Here is an 18866-nt window from a genome sequence, read left to right as displayed (position 1 = left end):
CCCCCTTTGTCTGCGACGCTCCCCGCCTCTCGCCTTTGTAAGCCGCCGCCCGCCCTCCTCCGCAGCGCCCCCCCTCCCCAGCAATCGTTCGCGGGCCGGCGCGGAGCGGAGCCGAGGGGGCAGCGAGCTGCACAGCCGCGGCTTCCCCACCCGGCCGGCCGGCGGCAGCAGCATGGGGCCGGGGAGATGAGAGCCGGGGGGCGCCGGGGGGCAGCGCCGCCGCAGCGCACCGCGAGCCCCATGAAGGGAACTGCGGGGCGATGGGGCAGGTCCTGGGGTTCGCCCACTGCAGTAAGTAGCGGGCCGGGCGGGGCGGGGCGCGGGGATCGGGCCTGCCGGGCGGGGAGACCAGGGTCAGGGTGGGGATCGGGCCCGGGGGGGAGGATCGGGACTGGGCGGGGGGATCGGGCCCGGCCGGGCGTGGGGACCAGGGTCAGTGTGGGGGATCGGGCACGGGGGGGGGATCGCGCCCGGCTGGGCGTGGGGACCAGGGTCAGTGTGGGGGATCGGGCACGGGGGGGGATCGGGCCCAGCCGGGCGTGGGGACCAGGGACAGGCTGGGAGATCGGCCCGCGGCGGGATCGGGCCCGGGAGTGGCGGGATCGGGTCCGATGCCCCCGTGCGCCACCAGCCCAGCCTCGCTGGCCTGCCTGGCGCTCCAGCGGCTCCTGCTGCGGGGCTCGCGGGGTCCCCGGCAGAGCCCGGCCGCTGGGGAGCCGCCGCCGGGGAATCTCTCTCCGGCTCCGCTGGCGGCTGCTCTGCGCCCCGGGGCCTGGCCATGGCGAGGGCGCGGCGGCAGGCGGCTTCCCCGGGGCTGCAGGGGCGCGGCGCGGGCTCCGGGCCGGTTCAGCACCTGGGCTGGGCGGAGAGCGGCAGCCGAGGGCCCTGGGCTGAGCTAAGCAGGGACCCCGGGAGGTGCCTGGGGCGGGTGCCCCCGTGGGCTCTGCTCCCCGCCTGCCTCGAGGGACTGCGCTGCTGGGCGCTTTGCTCTGGGGAGCTGGGGGGCCGAGGATCATTGCTGAAATCCGACAGCGGGGCCGGGGGGTGACCCAGCCACCGCCCCGCCCCCCGACTCCAGCCCAGGTCCGGTGGGGGCTCCGCGGGAGCTGTGGGGAGTCACAGGCCTAAGGCTGCTAAGGATCAAGCAGCAGAGTACAAGAGGTGCAGGGAGGAACCATTATCGTTTATTAGGTGCATTACGGTACCATCTATGAGCCCCAGCCATGGGGCAGGCCCCCACTGTGCCAGGGGCTGTACATTTTTATTGCTATTGGGTGTATTACAATAGTGCCTAGAACCCCCAGCCACAGGGGCAGGCTGCATTGTGCCAGGTAACTGTACATTTTATAGCTATTAGGTGCATTATGGTAGGGCCTTGGACCTGCAGCCATGGGGCAGGCCCCACTGTGCCAGGCCCTGCACACACACAGAGCCAAACATCCCTCTTGGGAATTTACCACTGAGACTTTCTGAAGGGAAATTCCCTTTTGGCAACATTGAAAATTTCTCAGGAAAATGTCAATTTTGCTGCAAAATTTCCATTTTCTGTTAGAAAAATCATTCCTAGCCCCCTGGCTCCTCTGCCCCTGGGTGGCCGAGGCTTCATGGCGCTTGGCACTGGGCAGCTTCCTAGACGCACCCCAGGGAGCCCACTTCATTCCTGCTTCAGGAACTTGCCGGAGGGTTTTGGTCCCAGTCACAGATTAAGAACAAAGTTCCCAAAACTCTTAAGTATTTGGTAAAACAGGAATTTAATTTCCCAGCCGTCATTCACGGGCACTTGATCAGGGGTGTGGTTGGGGCTGACCCCATTCCTGCAGTCACATGAGGGGGCGCTGTGCTATAGGGCACAGGCAGGGCTGACCATTTCCTGCAGTGCACACTGGGGATGCTGTGCTATAGGGCACAGGCAGGGCTGACCCATTCCTGCAGTGCACACTGGGGATGCTGTGCTATAGGGCACAGGCAGGGCTGACCCATTGCTGCAGTGCGCACTGAGGGTGCTGTGCTATAGGGCACAGGCGGGACTGACCCATTGCTGCAGTGTGCAGGAGGGGGCGCTGTGCTATAGGGCACAGGCAGGGCTGACCGATTCCGGCAGTGTACACTAGGGGGCGCTATGCAATAGGGCACAGGCAGGACTGACCCATTGCTGCAGTGCACACTAGGAAGTGCTGTGCTATAGGGCACAGGCAGGGCTGACCCATTGCTGCAGTGCCCACTAGGAGGTGCTGTGCTATAGGGCACAGGCAGGGCTGACCCATTGCTGCAGTGCCCACTAGGAGGTGCTGTGCTATAGGGCACAGGCAGGGCTGACCGATTCCGGCAGTGTACACTAGGGGGCGTTATGCAATAGGGCACAGGCAGGACTGACCCATTGCTGCAGTGCGCACTAGGAGGTGCTGTGCTATAGGGCACAGGCAGGGCTGACCGATTCCGGCAGTGTACACTAGGGGGCGCTATGCAATAGGGCACAGGCAGGGCTGACCCATTGCTGCAGTGCGCACTAGGAGGTGCTGTGCTATAGGGCACAGGCAGGGCTGACCCATTGCTGCAGTGCGCACTGAGGGTGCTGTGCTATAGGGCACAGGCAGGGCTGACTGATTCCGGCAGTGTACACTAGGGGGCGTTATGCAATAGGGCACAGGCAGGGCTGACCCATTGCTGCAGTGCGCACTAGGAGGTGCTGTGCTATAGGGCACAGGCAGGGCTGACCCATTGCTGCAGTGCACACTGAGGGTGCTGTGCTATAGGGCACAGGCAGGGCTGACCCATTGCTGCAGTGCACACTAGGAGGTACTGTGCTATAGGGCACAGGCAGGGCTGACCCATTCCCGCAGTCGCGCAAGGGGGCACTGTGCTCTGGAGCGCACTTGCAGGCTGGGCTGGCCCCAGGGCGCCAGCGTTACTGACTGTTCCCCAAGCGAGAGGCTGGCCAGAGCCCGGGGGTCAGGACTCAGCCCTTTGGGGAGGAGCCTGGGGAACTGGAAGGTGAATGAGTCAGGACCTTAATATCAGTGATTCAAAGGACAACAATCTCCCACCAGCAGCACAGCACCCGCTGACGAGCCCTGCCCCTGGCCACACCGGCCCCCCTGCTGAGCCCTGCCTCAACCACACGGCGCCCCCTACTGAACCCTGCCCCTGGCCGCATGGCACCCCCTGCCGAACCCTGCAGCACAGTGCCCCTCCCTGCACCCCCGGCTCTTTTCTCACAGCAACTGGGCTTTGCCTTGACCCCCTTGTCTTGACCAGACCTGCCAGGGAGCCAGACAGTTTGGGGCAGGAGGAGGCTTCTTCACCCACCAGGGCCCTAGCACTGGCTCAGCTCCTGCATTAACCCCCTGGCCTGCACACAGCTGGGCTCTGAGCAGCTGTGGGAAGGGGGTAATGTCAGGCCCTGGAACAGACTGTGGTGGGAGGTGGCAGCACCTGCCCGCCCGTCTGTGAGGAGAGAGACCTGCCTCGGCCAGTGGGGCTCGCACAATGGTGCCCCCTGCTGGGCAGCCTGAAATAGGCCCCCTGGGTCTGGCTAGGGGCTGCCCCAAGGGTCAGTGTCCTGGCAGAGGGGTTGCAGGGTAAAGCCACCCCAAATACCCCAGCTCAGATCAACCCATCTCTGACTCTCCCCAGCAACCTGCCCCTGCATAGAAAGGGTCTGCTGCAGACAGACAAGCCTGCGTGTATTGGGGGGCAGTTAGAGCAAGGGGGCGGTATGGTTGGAAGGGGTCTGGGGAGGGAGAGGAGCACAGTGGGGGACAGCAGGGGGTGGGGAAGGATGCAGCTCGGGTGCTGGAAAGATCCCCTGGGTCTTTGCACACAGGTACTTACATCCAGCAGCAAAAGGGGGCATCCTCCCCTTGGGTTAGTGAGGACGCTGGGCAGCAGGGCCGGGAACAGGAGAGAGTTTGTTGCAATGGATGTTCTAGTCGGCACCTTCCCCCAGCCTGGGCATGGAGTGAGTCTGTGGGTTAGATTGTGCTGCTTGGAATCACGGCTCAGGGTTTGGTCTGGTAGTAAATAATGCAAAATGGCTGAGCCCCCCAGGACTGCTCAGTGCCCTGCAGGGAGCGGGGTGAGGTGCTCATTAGGGGGCACTGTGCTGCAGGGAGTGGGGTGGAGGGCTGGGGGGCTCAGGGATGAGAGGACTCATTCCTTGTCCAGGGCTCAGGAGTGAACTGACCCCAAGGCCTCCCTCTCTCTCTTGCAGAAGAATCTCCTTCTACTGTCTCCACCACACCAGACTCCACAGATGGTGAGTCTCGGCCCCCCACACGCTGTCCGCAGAGCTCCCAGCACAGGGGGCAGAGCCCCTTACAGTCCCATCCCTGATGATGTTTGGATCCCCCACAGCCTGGAGGCTGGGGGGGCAGATCCCCTCCCAGCCTGGTCCCCCATGAGGGTTGGGGGGTTGGATCCCCCATGGCCCGGTCCCCATTGGGAAGTTGATCGTGAGGGGGGCAGATCCCCTCACAGCCTGGTCCCCGGTGGGGTTTGGAGCATTGGATCCCCCATGGCCTGGTCCCCATGAGGGGGAACAGATCGCCTTACAGCTGGGGCCCCACTGGGGTTTGGAGGGTTGGATCCCCCATGGCTTGAGTCCTCATCAGGAGGATGAGGGGGGCAGATCCCTTCACAGCCCAGTGCCTGTCAGGGTTTGGGGGGTTGGATCCCCCACAGTCCGGTCTCCATCGGGGAGTTGATGGGGGACAGATCTTCTCACAGCCTGGTCCCTGGCGGGGTTTGGGGGGTTGTATCTCCCACAGTACAGTCCCCATCGGGAGGTTGAGGGGGTGTCACGGTCTCACAGATCGTGCCCACTCTTGGCCCTGTACGGTCCCTGCAAGGAAGCCCCTTCAGAGTGACAGCCCTTCTCGGGGGTCCACTCTGTCTTGGGGGTTAGGCCCCTCCACCTCCTGGAACCACACCTCTCTGAGCCTTAGCACGCCTGTCTCTCTCTGTGGCCCCCTCAGGGAGTCCACTCGCTCTGGACCCCCGGGTCCTTCCTTCCAGAGGAAATAATGCCGCCCTGCTCTCTAGACCAGAGCGACTCTCAGCCAGCGTAAAACAGGAGGGTTTATTGAGCGTCTGAACACAGCATAGGAAATCTCTGCTCCCTCAGGCCTGGCCTCCCTCAGCCCAGTATATCTAAGTCTCTCCTGCAGCCAGGTGAGCCCTGCCTGCTCTGTCTCTCCAGTCTCAAGCCCTTCCCCCCACCCCCTGCTTCCCAGCTGGGCATCTGATATCACCTCCCCCAAGCCCCACCTCTGACCTGTGTCTTCTGTCCAGGTAAACAGGGTCTCCTGGACCTCCTCTCCTCTCATCCGTCCTTTGTCCCCCTCTGGCTGATCAGGTCACCAGGGTCCTCTCTTTGCAGCCCATTGTCCTCCCACTGGCCAGAACTGGCTGTGACTCCTGAGCTGGGCCTCCTGGTCACCAGTCGCTGGGTTATCTATTCTCCAGGCCATTGGCCGGTCCCAAGTTTCCTCACTGGTCCTCTGTACCAACAAACTCCCTCTCCCATCACTGTAACACCCAGGGAAACTGCATCCCACCATCTCTGCATGCAAACCATAGAAACAAACAAGAAACCCCCCCACACACACCTCATCACATCTTTGCCCCCTTTGAGTCTGAACTGAGTGGGGTCATTTAGCCAATGACCTGGGGAAGTTCAGGGCTCCTGCCACAGTATAGCATCGGCTATAACATTGGCCTCCCCCTCACATGAACCACCTCCATGCCATACCCCTGGAGGAGCAGGCTCCATCTCAGGAGCTCAGCATTAGCCTCTTTCGTCTGGTGCAGCCACGTCAGGGGCGAACGGTCAGTGTGCGCAGTGAAGTGCCGCCCAAATAGATACGGCTGCAGCTTTTTAAGGGTCCACCCCATGGCCAGGCATTCCTTCTCCATGGCCGCATAGTGTTGCGCCCGGGGCAGCAGCTTCTTAGTCATCTACACACAGCCAGCACCAACTTCTCCCTGTCCCAGTATGGCTTCATCATGTTGACATGGCTCTGTGCCTGGTTGGACAGTTCCACTACATAGTTCACCTCGTTTACCTGTCTGATGACCTTAAAGGGGCCATCCCAGGCAGCTCGTTCTTCCTCACGGGGATGAGAAGCATCACCTGGTCTCCGGTAGCATAGGAGCGGGCACGTGCTGAGCAGTTATACCAGACCTTCTGGTTCCTCTGTGCCCTGGCCAGGCTTCCCCTGGCTAAGCCCATGAGCTCTGAGCTTTTCCTGGAAGGTCAGTACATATTCCACCACTGATTCTCCATCAGGAGAGGCCTTCCTCTCCCACTCACCACCAGGATGTATTTCTTCCTCAAGTGGGTCGCCCTGCTGTGGAGCCCCACTGTGTCCATGGCCACCTTCTGGAAAGGCTCCTCTATGATGGGCTGAGGTCTCAGAGCTGCTTTACACTTATCCTGGGCCTTCCCCACCCTCTGCAGGAGTTACAGGACCTGCAATGCTGTTAAACAGCGTCAAAGATCCCAGGCCTGTAAAAGTTCTAGGGCAGTCTGTGCCTGGTGCGCCTGATACTCTGAAAGGGAGATATTATAGGCCAAGTAGAACAGTCTGTGGCGGTACCTCTGAGGAACCACCAACTGCCTCCTGGCCTTCCAAGGTTCAGTTTGCCCTGAACCAGCCCATTCCCGGTACAGGAATCCCTTCTCTCACAGGAATCTCTCCTGGCGGTCCTCCCCCTGGGATCCTGCACTGCTGTGGCCAGCAAGGGCCCTCAGCTTCTCCAAGGAGGGATCCTCCTGCAGCTCCATCAGGAATTCAGCTGCTGGGTTTGAGGCTTCATCCGTGGTTGGCAGTTCCTCAGTTTCCCCACCTTGGGACAGAGACTTCAGCCCAGCCCTGTCAAGCCCCACCTTCAGTCCCCCCCCTTCAGAAGGTCCTGCGTCTCTCATTGGCTTTGGGTAAGGACCAGGGCACTCTGAGTGCCATCCAGCCAGTTCTCCAAGTCATTACCCATTACCAGCTCAGTAGGCAGGTGATTGTGCACCCCAACCCCTTTGGGTTCCTCAGCCCCCCATTTCAGGTGCACTACAGGCACTTTGATGGGGGGCCTGAATACTCCCCTCAGGGTCATGTAGGCATTGGGCACTAGCTCTGGGTCCACCACCTCAGGCCACACCAGTGTCATCTCTGCGCCCATGTCCCAGAACCCCTGGATTGGCGGTGCCCCCTCTCGGTGGGCTTCCACCCAGTTGAGACCCTGCAGGTTCTGCTTGGCCACCATTTCCTTCATCTTTAGGCACTATGCCACCTTGTGTCCTTTTGGCCACAGTAATTACATTTCAGGTCCCTCAAGTCCCATGAGGGGGGTCAACCTGCCCTGGCATTCATGGGCACCCCTGAGTCATGCTTCCTGGAGTCCCCCTTTTGAGAGGTCTCTGGGTGACTTCCCTTCTGAGTTCCTGATGCGGGTCTCCCTCCTGCCCCTGATCTGCTTTCTACAAACTCATCCCACTGCACAGATCTTTGGGCTTTCGGTCCACTAACCACATCTTAAGTTCTGGAGGGCAGATGTCAGACAGCTGCTCCAACCCCACCAGGTTATACACGTCCTTGGCGATAGTGGCCCCTGCGCCCTTCCCCCACTTACTGAGATATTCCCCCAGCAGGTTGGCAACCTCCTTGTAAGTGATACCTGAGGTCTTGTGTACACCCCAGAACCGTTGCCTGTACGCCCCAGGGGTCAGTTCAAACTTCAGCAGCAAAGCCTGTTTGAACAGGTCATAGCCCCCCCTCTCAATACAATCCATTTGGCTGAACACCTCCATGGCCTTGGGACCCAGCAGGGAGGTCAGACAGCAAAGCCTGTCTGGGGGTCAATCTGGTTCAGATCACAAGCCTGCTCAAAGGCTGTGAGGTAGGCATTGTGGCAGAGCTCTGACCTTGCTCCCGTGGGTCCCACACTTCTAGGCGGTTATTGCTAGCCTCAGTGGCTCACTGTGACCCTCCACGTAGCCCTTCTCTCTCTAGGGCCAGGGTTACAGTCCACTGAGCCCTTTTCATCATAGGCCTGCAAGGAGTTTGGGGAGAGAACTCCCACAGTCTCAGTTGTCCCTAGGGGCTTGTTTCAGAACAGTTTATCCGCCTGTCCTGACAGGGGCCTGACTTCCCCTCCCAGGAGATGTTCCTGTAGTGGTGGATTGGGGGGAACCCGGGCCAGCCCTCTATTCTGGGTTCCAGCCCAGGGACCCTAATGGTAGCAGCTGTTGGCAGCCAACCTTTCACTGCCAGAGTTGCTACTTTTCCATGGACCACTTCCCCACAGCTCTCCTGCTTCTCCCTTACCTTAGGGCTCCCTTACCATGTTGTCATTAACCAGCCCTTCAGCCACACTTCCTCTCCTCTAGCTCCCCAGCCTAACTGGAGTGAGCCCTTTTATAGTATCAAAAGGGCCTTAATTAGGGTCAGGTGGTCACATTACCTTAATGGCCTCACCTGACTCTTTGCAGGTTAATTGGAGTCAGGTGTTCTCATTAGCCTGGAGAAGCCCCTGCTCTGGTCAGTCAGGAACAGAAAACTGCTAATCCAGTGGCCAGTATATCTCCCTTCGATTACTTTGTTGTACCCAACTGGCCTGGGTCTATCACAGCATCAATATCCTGGGACAGCAGTTTGGTGTCTAGATTCCCCACAAAGCTGGCGTCTCAAAGCCCTTCTCCTCTTACCCCCCGGCAGGCCCCCTTGGCCCACCTCTCCTCCAACTCCAACTCATGCTTCTGCTGTTCTGAACGGACCACCAGCCTCTGCTCCTCCAGCTCCAGCTCCAGTCCCCACAGCTCCTCCAGGGAGAAACCTGACTGCCCCTGCCCCTGTCCCACCCCGTGCTGCTGGGGAGTTGGGTCTCATAGACTCCTGGCTGCTACACGGGCTGCCCCCACAGCTACTCCCCAGCTCTCCAGGCGCCCTGGGAGCCCCCCGGGGATCTGGAGCCTGTTCCTCAGACCGGTCATTCTCTACAAGCTGAGTCATCAGCTGCTCCTCAGTGAGCCTCTCCATGCTCAGTCCTCTCCCTCTGCACAGACGTGCCAGGTCCCTCTTACAGAGCCAGTTATAGGCCATTTCCATGCTAGTTCCTTCAATTTCCTCGTTTTATCACTGGCAGCCACTCACTGCAAAGTGCCTGCACTCATAGCCCACCCGCTGCAGGGTGCATCTGCCAACCATCCTCTGCTACCACGTTGTCACAGACTCATAGGTCATGACCGCTCCTGGCCCCGTACGGTCCCAGAGGGAATAATGCAACCCTGTTCTCTAGCCCAGAGTGACTCTCAGCCAGCATAAAACAGGAGGGTTTATTGAGTGTCTGAACACAGCACAGGAAACTCTCAGGATCCTCAGGCCTGGCTTCCATCAGCACAGCACATCTAGGTCTCCCCTGCATCCAGGTGGGCTCTGCCTGATCTCTCTCTCCAGTCCTGAGCCCCCCTGCTTCCCAGCTGGGCGTCTGCTATCACCTCCCCCAAGCCCTGCCTCTGTCCATTGTCTTCTCTCCCGGTAAACAGAGTCCCCTGGGCCGCCTCTCCTCTCAGCTGTCCTCTGTCCCCCTTTGGCTGGAACCAGCTGGTCAGGTCACCAGGGTCCTCTCTCCGCAGCCCATTGTCCTCCCACTGGCCGAACCGGCTGTGACTGCCGAGCTTGGCCTCCCGGTCACCGGTCACTGGGGTCTCCATTCTCCAGGCCATTGGCTGGTCCCAAGTTTCCTTGCTGGTCCTCTGTAACAACAAACTCCGCCTCCCATCACCTTGTTAAACCAGTAACACCCAGAGAAACTGAGTCCCACCCCCTCTGCATGCAAACCATTGAAAAAAACAAGACCCCCCACCACTGCATCACAGGGGCAGAGCCCCTCACAGCCCGGTCGCTGGTATGGTTTGGGGACTTGGATCCTCCACAGTCTGGTCCCCATTGGGGAATTGAAGGGGGGGCAGATCCCTTCAAAGCTCGGTCCCTGACAAGGTTTGGGAGGTTGGATTCCCCACAGTCTGGACCTCAACAAGGGGTTGACGGGGGCAGAACTTCTCACACTCTGATCCCCATCAGGGGGCTGGGGGGGGCAGATCCCCTCACAGCCTGGCCCCTGGTGAGGTTTAGGGGGTTGGATCCCCCACAGTCCGGTCCCTCGCTGGGGTCTGAGGTTTGTTTTCCCTCCTTGCCTGGCCTCTCTGCCCCAGTAACCCCTGCGCCTCCTCGGCAGGCGGTAATGATGAGTCGGATTTCCCGGAGCTGCAGACGGCGCGAGAGTTCTCCGAGGACGAGGAGGAGGAGACGTCCCAGGACTGGGGGACCCCGAGGGAGCTGACCTTCTCCTACATCACCTTCGCGGGTGGCCCTGACGCCATCCCTCCCAGCGAGCCCGGCCCCCGGGGGCGGCGGGACTCCCTGGCCCGCCGTGTGAGGGGCCCTCTGCCCCGCCCTGAGACCTGCGAGACCTTGGTGCCCATGCTGGATGACAGCCTGGAGAACATCCCCAGCCTGTGCCAGTCGCCCGAGGGCGAGCAGGGGTTGCCGGCCGGGCAGTGCCAGGGGCTGGAACCCTTCTCGGCCTGGGATGCCCCGCTGAGCTACGCAGATGAGCCCAGCTCCCTGGGGTGGGAGGAACCACAAATCATGCCAGGCGCGGGCTGGCATGGCGTCCCCCCTTTTGGGGCAGCAGAGCAGCCGGGAGCCCTCACCGCACATTCAGGTGGGAACCATGAGAGAGGGCTCTGTTGGGGGGAAGGGAAGGGAAGGGAGGTGGCTGGGGGGATGGAGGAGGGCTCTGTTGGGGAAGGGAAGGGAGGTGGTTGGGGGGATGGAGGAGGGGCTCTGTTGGGGGGAAGGGAAGGGAAGGGAGGTGGTTGGGGGGATGGAGGAGGGGCTCTGTTGGGGAAGGGAAGGGAGGTGGTTGGGGGGATGGAGGAGGGCTCTGTTGGAGGGGAAGGGAAGGGAGGTGGTTGGGGGGATGGAGGAGGGCTCTGTTGGGGGGAAGGGAAGGGAGGTAGCTGGGGGATGGAGGAGGGGCTCTGTTGGGGGGAAGGGAAGGGAGGTAGCTGGGGGGATGGAGGAGGGCTCTGTTGGGGGGAAGGGAAGGGAGGTAGCTGGGGGATGGAGGAGGGCTCTGTTGGGGAAGGGAAGGGAGTTGGCTGGGATGATGGAAGAGGGGCTCTGTTGGGAAGGGAAGGGAGGTGGCTGGGGGGATGGAGGAGGGCTCTGTTGGGGGGAAGGGAAGGGAAGGGAGGTGGCTGGGGGGATGGAGGAGGGGCTCTTTTGGGGAAGGGAAGGGAGGTGGCTGGGGGGATGGAGGAGGGCTCTGTTGGGGGGAAGGGAAGGGAGGTAGCTGGGGGATGGAGGAGGGGCTCTGTTGGGGAAGGGAAGGGAGGTAGCTGGGGGATGGAGGAGGGGCTCTGTTGGGGGAAGGGAAGGGAGGTAGCTGGGGGATGGAGGAGGGGCTCTGTTGGGGGGAAGGGAAGGGAGGTAGCTGGGGGATGGAGGAGGGGCTCTGTTGGGGAAGGGAAGGGAGTTGGCTGGGGGGATGGAGGAGGGCTCTGTTGCGGGGAAGGGAAGGGAGGTGGCTGGGGGGATAGAGGAGGGCTCTGTTGGGGAAGGGAAGGGAGGTGGCTGGGGGGATGGAGGAGGGGCTCTGTTGGGGAAGGGAAGGGAGGTGGCTGGGGGGATGGAGGAGGGCTCTGTTGGGGGGAAGGGAAGGGAGGTGGCTGGGGGGATGGAGGAGGGCTCTGTTGTGGGGGAAGGGAAGGGAGGTAGCTGGGGGATGGAGGAAGGGCTCTGTTGTGGGGAAGGGAAGGGAGGTGGCTGGGATGATGGAGGAAGGCTCTGTTGGGGAAGGGAAGGGAGGTGGCTGGGGGGATGGAGGAGGGGCTCTGTTGTGGGGGAAGGGAAGGGAGGTAGCTGGGGGATGGAGGAGGGGCTCTGTTGTGGGGAAGGGAAGGGAGGTGGCTGGGGGGATGGAGGAGGGCTCTGTTGGGGGGAAGGGAAGGGAGGTGGTTGGGGGGATGGAGGAGGGGCTCTGTTGGGGAAGGGAAGGGAGTTGGCTGGGGGGATGGAGGAGGGCTCTGTTGGGGGGAAGGGAAGGGAGGTAGCTGGGGGATGGAGGAGGGGCTCTGTTGGGGAAGGGAAGGGAGGTAGCTGGAGGATGGAGGAGGGGCTCTGTTGGGGGGAAGGGAAGGGAGGTGGCTGGGGGGATGGAGGAGGGCTCTGTTGGGGGGAAGGGAAGGGAAGGGAGGTGGTTGGGGGGATGGAGGAGGGCTCTGTTGGGGGAAGGGAAGGGAGGTGGTTGGGGGATGGAGGAGGGGCTCTGTTGGGGGAAGGGAAGGGAGGTGGCTGGGGGGATGGAGGAGGGCTCTGTTGTAGGGAAGGGAAGGGAGGTGGTTGGGGGGATGGAGGAGGGCTCTGTTGTGGGGAAGGGAAGGGAGGTGGCTGGGGGGATGGAGGAGGGGCTCTGTGGGGGGGAAGGGAAGGGAGGTGGTTGGGGGGATGGAGGAGGGGCTCTGTTGGGGGAAGGGAAGGGAGGTGGTTGGGGGGATGGAGGAGGGCTCTGTTGGGGGGAAGGGAAGGGAGGTAGCTGGGGGATGGAGGAGGGGCTCTGTTGGGGGGAAGGGAAGGAAGGTGGCTGGGGGGATGGAGGAGGGCTCTGTTGGGGAAGGGAAGGGAGGTGGTTGGGGGGATGGAGGAGGGCTCTGTTGGGGGGAAGGGAAGGGAGGTGGCTGGGGGATGGAGGAGGGCTCTGTTGGGGAAGGGAAGGGAGGTGGTTGGGGGGATGGAGGAGGGCTCTGTTGGGGGGAAGGGAAGGGAGGTAGCTGGGGGGATGGAGGAGGGCTCTGTTGGGGGAAGGGAAGGGAGGTAGCTGGGGGATGGAGGAGGGCTCTGTTGGGGAAGGGAAGGGAGGTGGCTGGGGGGATGGAGGAGGGCTCTGTTGGGGGAAGGGAAGGGAGGTAGCTGGGGGATGGAGGAGGGCTCTGTTGGGGAAGGGAAGGGAGGTGGCTGGGGGGATGGAGGAGGGCTCTGTTGGGGGGGAAGGGAAGGGAGGTGGTTGGGGGGATGGAGGAGGGGCTCTGTTGGGGAAGGGAAGGGAGGTGGTTGGGGGGATGGAGGAGGGCTCTGTTGGGGAAGGGAAGGGAGGTAGCTGGGGGGATGGAGGAGGGCTCTGTTGGGGGAAGGGAAGGGAGGTAGCTGGGGGATGGAGGAGGGCTCTGTTGGGGAAGGGAAGGGAGGTGGCTGGGGGGATGGAGGAGGGCTCTGTTGGGGGGAAGGGAAGGGAGGTAGCTGGGGGATGGAGGAGGGCTCTGTTGAGGGGAAGGGAAGGGAGGTGGCTGGGGGATGGAGGAGGGGCTCTGTTGAGGGGAAGGGAAGGGAGGTGGTTGGGGGGATGGAGGAGGGCTCTGTTGGGGAAGGGAAGGGAGGTGGCTGGAGGGATGGAGGAGGGGCTCTGTTGGGGGAAGGGAAGGGAGGTAGCTGGGGGATGGAGGAGGGCTCTGTTGGGGGGAAGGGAAGGGAGGTGGCTGGGGGATGGAGGAGGGGCTCTGTTAGGGAAGGGAAGGGAGGTGGTTGGGGGGATGGAGGAAGGCTCTGTTGGGGGGAAGGGAAGGGAGGTGGCTGGGGGGATGGAGGAGGGCTCTGTTGGGGGGAAGGGAAGGGAGGTAGCTGGGGGATGGAGGAGGGGCTCTGTTGTGGGGAAGGGAAGGGAGGTGGCTGGGGGGATGGAGGAGGGCTCTGTTGGGGGGAAGGGAAGGAAGGTGGTTGGGGGGATGGAGGAGGGGCTCTGTTGGGGAAGGGAAGGGAGGTGGCTGGGATGATGGAAGAGGGGCTCTGTTGGGGGGAAGGGAAGGGAGGTGGTTGGGGGGATGGAGGAGGGCTCTGTTGGGGAAGGGAAGGGAGGTGGCTGGGGGGATGGAGGAGGGGCTCTTTTGGGGAAGGGAAGGGAGGTGGCTGGGGGGATGGAAGAGGGGCTCTGTTGGGGGAAGGGAAGGGAGGTAGCTGGGGGATGGAGGAGGGGCTCTGTTGGGGAAGGGAAGGGAGGTAGCTGGGGGATGGAGGAGGGCTCTGTTGGGGGGAAGGGAAGGGAGGTAGCTGGGGGATGGAGGAGGGCTCTGTTGGGGGGAAGGGAAGGGAGGTGGCTGGGGGGATGGAGGAGGGCTCTGTTGGGGGGAAGGGAAGGGAAGGGAGGTAGCTGGGGGATGGAGGAGGGGCTCTGTTGGGGGGAAGGGAAGGGAGGTAGCTGGGGGGATGGAGGAGGGGCTCTGTTGGGGAAGGGAAGGGAGGTGGCTGGGGGGATGGAGGAGGGGCTCTTTTGGGGAAGGGAAGGGAGGTGGCTGGGGGGATGGAGGAGGGCTCTGTTGGGGGGAAGGGAAGGGAGGTAGCTGGGGGATGGAGGAGGGGCTCTGTTGGGGGAAGGGAAGGGAGGTAGCTGGGGGATGGAGGAGGGCTCTGTTGGGGAAGGGAAGGGAGGTGGCTGGGGGGATGGAGGAGGGGCTCTGTTGGGGGAAGGGAAGGGAGGTAGCTGGGGGATGGAGGAGGGGCTCTGTTGGGGGGAAGGGAAGGGAGGTGGCTGGGGGGATGGAGGAGGGCTCTGTTGGGGGGAAGGGAAGGGAAGGGAGGTAGCTGGGGGATGGAGGAGGGGCTCTGTTGGGGGGAAGGGAAGGGAGGTAGCTGGGGGGATGGAGGAGGGCTCTGTTGGGGGGAAGGGAAGGGAGGTGGCTGGGGGGATGGAGGAGGGGCTCTGTTGGGGAAGGGAAGGGAGGTGGCTGGGGGGATGGAGGAGGGGCTCTGTTGGGAAGGGAAGGGAGGTGGCTGGGGGGATGGAGGAGGGCTCTGTTGGGGGGAAGGGAAGGGAAGGGAGGTAGCTGGGGGATGGAGGAGGGGCTCTGTTGGGGGGAAGGGAAGGGAGGTAGCTGGGGGGATGGAGGAGGGCTCTTTTGGGGGGAAGGGAAGGGAGGTGGCTGGGGGGATGGAGGAGGGGCTCTGTTGGGAAGGGAAGGGAGGTGGCTGGGGGGATGGAGGAGGGGCTCTGTTGGGGGGAAGGGAAGGGAGGTGGCTGGGGGGATGGAGGGGGACTGCAGCTGGGCTCGTGGGGTGTCGGGCTGTCAATGATCTCGGTGATGACCCTTCCACTCCCCTCTGTGGCAGAGGATGCTCCGGAAATGCCGCCAGGGGACTGCCCGCGACCCAAGGCCCTAATGCCGTGTCCTGCAGGGGGCACCCCTGGGCTCACTTACGCCGAGGGCAGCCAGCACCCACCGCAGACCTCAACCGCCCCCAGCCCAAGGGAGGAGGAGCTGGAGCCACAGGTGGAGGGGGAGCAGGCAGATACGGAACCAATCACAGAACAGCAGCTGGATGGGCTGGACCAATCCGGGAACACTCTGGGAGTATACATCATAGGTGAGCAGCCAATGAAGACACAGAAGGTGGGAGCGAGGTGGGGGGCAAGGGACAGGTGAATAACAGGGCTGTGGCTGGGCACTGCTCTGGGGAAGCTCACAGCACTGGAGTCCCAGGCGGCAGGGCTGGCTCTAGCCGTTTCGCCGCCCCAAGCACGGCAGCACACTGCGAGGGGCGCTGTGCCACTCGCCGGTCCTGCGGCTCCGGTGGACCTCCCGCAGGCATCCCTGTGGAGGGTCCGCTGGTCCCGCGGCTCCGGTGGACCTCCAGCAGGCATTCCGGCGGATGCTTCACTGGAGCCGCGGGACCAACGGACCCTCCGCAGGGACGCCTGTGAGAGGTCCACCAGAGCCACCTGCCGCCCTCCCAGCAACTGGCAGAGTGCCCCCTGTGGCATGCTGCCCCAAGCACACGCTTGGCGTGCTGGGTCCTGGAGCCGGCCCTACCAGGCGGGCCACTGCTCTGGGGAAGCTCACAGCACTGGAGCCCCAGGCAGGGCACTGCTCTGGGGAAGCTCACAGCACTGGAGCCCCAGGCAGGGCACTGCTCTGAGGAAGCTCACATCACTGGAGTCCCAAGTGGGGCACTGCCCTGGGGAAGCTCACAGCACTGGAGTCTCAGGTGGGGGGCACTGCCTTGGGGAAGCTCACAGCACTGGAGTCCCAGGCAGGGCACTGATCTGGGGAAGCTCACAGCACTGGAGTCCCAGGCAGGGCACTGCCCTGGGGAAGCGCTGGAGCCCCAAGCAGGGCACTGCTCTGGGGAAGATCACAGCACTGGAGTCCCAGGCAGGGCACTGCTCTGAGGAAGCTCACATCACTGGAGTCCCAGGTGGGGGGCACTGCCTTGGGGAAGCTCACAGCACTGGATCCCCAGGCAGGGCACTGCTCTGAGGAAGCTCGCCGCATTTGTGTTCTGGGTTGGGTACTGCCCTGGGGAAGCTCTTAGTGCCTGGAGTCCCCAGCTGGGTGCTGGCAGGGCTGCCTCAGCCTCCTGCCCCAAGAGCTCCTCCCAGCTTCTGGGCTGGTGCCCGAGCAGGATCCCAGGACAGTTGAGTCAGCAGGTAAACATAGCCCCAGTGCTGACAGCAGCGCATCCCAGAGCAGTGGAGGAGGGACTGTGGCTGGCCCATGCCTCCCAGAGAATGCCACAGCTGGAACTGGGACGCTCCAGCCTCCTGCAGGGTCAGGCTGGGCTAAGGCTCAGGGGCTGGTTTTACAGGGATCCTTCCCCAGTGCTGTAATGCAGCCACCTCTGGGGTGGGCTGTGGGGGCTGGTTATACAGATATCCCTCACCCAGTGCTGTAATGCAAACACCTCTGGGGTGGGGCATGGGAAGTGGTTATATGGGGATCCCCCACTCAGTGCTGTAATGCAGCCACCTCGGGGGTGGGCTACGGGGGCTGGTTACACAGATATCCCTCACCCAGTGCTATAATGCAAACACCTCTGGGGTGGGGCATGAGAAGTGGTTATATGGGGATGCCTTGCCCAGTGCTCTAATACAGCCACCTCTGGGCTTGGGCGCGGGGGAGGGTTATAGAGGGAGCCTTCTAGTGCTGTAATGCAGCCACCTCTGGGGTGAGGCGTGAGGGCTAGTTATACAGGGATCCCTCACCCAGTGCTGTAATGCAGCCACCTCTGGGGTGGTGTGCAGGGGGTGCTACACAGCCGTGCAGCACTGAAGAACGTGGTGTATCCGAGTGATCCCGCAGGGGAAGGGGGTTCTAGTTAGCAGAATCCATCACAGCTGGAGTCAGCCCAGCATTCTGGGGTTCACACTGACCCCTGAATGAGACACCACTGGTCTGTAATAACCACCAAGGCTGGGGGCTTCTCTTATATAGCTTAGCCTGGAAGCCCCCTAGAGCCACACTGGGGTCAGCAAACACTGTCCCGCTCCCTGCAGCACAGTGCCCCCTAGAGCCACACTAGGGCATTGGGGTCAGCACTGACTTGGGGGGGAGCACCCCTAGTGAGCCCCCACCCCCACAGTGCATCTCTCTGGCTTTGCCTGGAGGGATCCGAAAACCTGAGGGGTGGGAGGGAGGAAGCTGAGCAAGGCTCCCATTGCTTCTTCCCCACTGGCCCATCCTGATGCCCCATGGCCCTGGCGGCAGAGGCTGGGGATTGTCCATTGACAGGGTCCCTGAGCCCTGCCAATCACTGCAGCTCTGGGTACCCTGGCTCAGGGCCCTGGGGCTTGGTTGGCAGGCTCCATGGGTGGCACTGGGGGTCGAGGCTGAGACACACACAGCTGCAGGCTGCCTGTGGGGTCAAACTAGGGACTCCATACTACAGGGAACAAGGTCTCCTGTCAGGAGTGGGGCCTGGGACGGAGCCAGGACTCCTGGGTCCTATCCTCAGACATGCCCCAAATTGCTGTTCACCTTGAGCGAGTCCCTTCCCCACTCAGTGCCTCAGTTTCCCCTCTGTGCAATGGAGAGAGTGATCCTGACTTGCTCGGTTACTGTGGTCAGGGAGAACGCGTGGGGAGCGGTGCTGGGAGGTAGGGTGCAGGGCTCAGCTCCCCATTTCGGGGTGTGTGTGTGTGTCAAGTTCAGTACCAAAAATTCAGGCAGCTAGAGTCAGTGGCCACTTCTGAAAATGTTGACCAGAGTCACAGTGTCTGGGCCAAAGCTGGGAATGGAACCCAGGAGTCCTGGCTCCCAGCCCCCCTGCTCTGACCACTGCACCCCACTCCCCTCCCAGAGGCAGGGGCAGAACCCAGGAGTCCTGGCTCCTAGTCCTGTGCTTTAGGCATTGGATCGTCCTCCCCCCTCCGGCTATTACCTGCCCCCCACCACTGCCCATCAGCACCATACCTCCCATCCCTGGTGCAGCCGAGCACCCCTGCAGGACAGGAAGGGGGATGGGTGATGGGAGACAGCAGCTGGCATTCGTTGGCTATAAATAGCCCCCAGGCTTCCCCCCTTGCTCAGCCCCCAGCCCCCACCCGGAGACGGTGTGCCGAGGCGACAGGACCCTCGCATCGCGCTGCAGGCAAAGGGCTCGCGATGGGCAGCGCAGGTTAGAGACGCCCCATTGGGGGGGGGCATCACAGGGCTGAGGATGGTCGGAGGCATTGGGGGGCTGCGCTCAGACAGGGATTGGGGCTGGGTCATTCCTGGGGGCCGGGGAGTGGCTGGGGGGACATTGCAGCCAGGGCTGGGCTGTGAGAGCGGGGCGGACGGAGGCTCTGGGGGGGCTGGGATCAGAGCTGGGGGTCACAGTGATTGTTGGGGGGGGGCAATCCTCAGGGCTGTGACCGCCCCCCCCCAGTCCATGTCTGTGAGCAACGTGTCCCCAGCCTGGCACTTGGGCCTGTCAGTTACCAGGTGGGGGAGGGGGAGCGGCACCATCCCGACAGCTGCAGGCCGGCAGCTAAACTTAGCCACCAGCGGCCCACAAAGGGGTGATCCCCCCAACCCCCTGGGAAGCAAGGCCCCCCAGTACCAT

At 62.6% G+C, this 18866-nt stretch overlaps 1 protein-coding gene across 3 annotated transcripts in view; it reads left to right on the top strand.

Moving 5' to 3' along the window:
- Nucleotides 1–213: 213 nt before the first annotated feature.
- RTN2 (reticulon 2) overlaps nt 214–18866 on the top strand; it is a 31908-nt gene continuing 13255 nt past the window's right edge. Inside the window, exons 1-4 of one of the 3 annotated variants that reach the window (XM_050927828.1) lie at nt 214–291; nt 4211–4255; nt 10228–10716; nt 15153–15407. In XM_050927828.1, the coding sequence (XP_050783785.1) occupies nt 261–291; nt 4211–4255; nt 10228–10716; nt 15153–15407 (820 nt within the window). In that variant the 5' untranslated portion in view covers nt 214–260. Of the gene's footprint in view, nt 292–4210; nt 4256–10204; nt 10717–15152; nt 15408–18363; nt 18438–18866 lie in introns of those variants that run through there. The other 2 variants (XM_050927829.1, XM_050927830.1) reach the window with 2 other exon arrangements.

The sequence above is a fragment of the Gopherus flavomarginatus genome, chromosome 18, assembly GCF_025201925.1.
Source record: "Gopherus flavomarginatus isolate rGopFla2 chromosome 18, rGopFla2.mat.asm, whole genome shotgun sequence".
Classification (NCBI taxonomy): Eukaryota; Metazoa; Chordata; order Testudines; family Testudinidae; genus Gopherus; species Gopherus flavomarginatus.
Note: the sequence above shows the minus strand (reverse complement) of the source record. Positions and strands in the feature narration are given on the sequence as shown.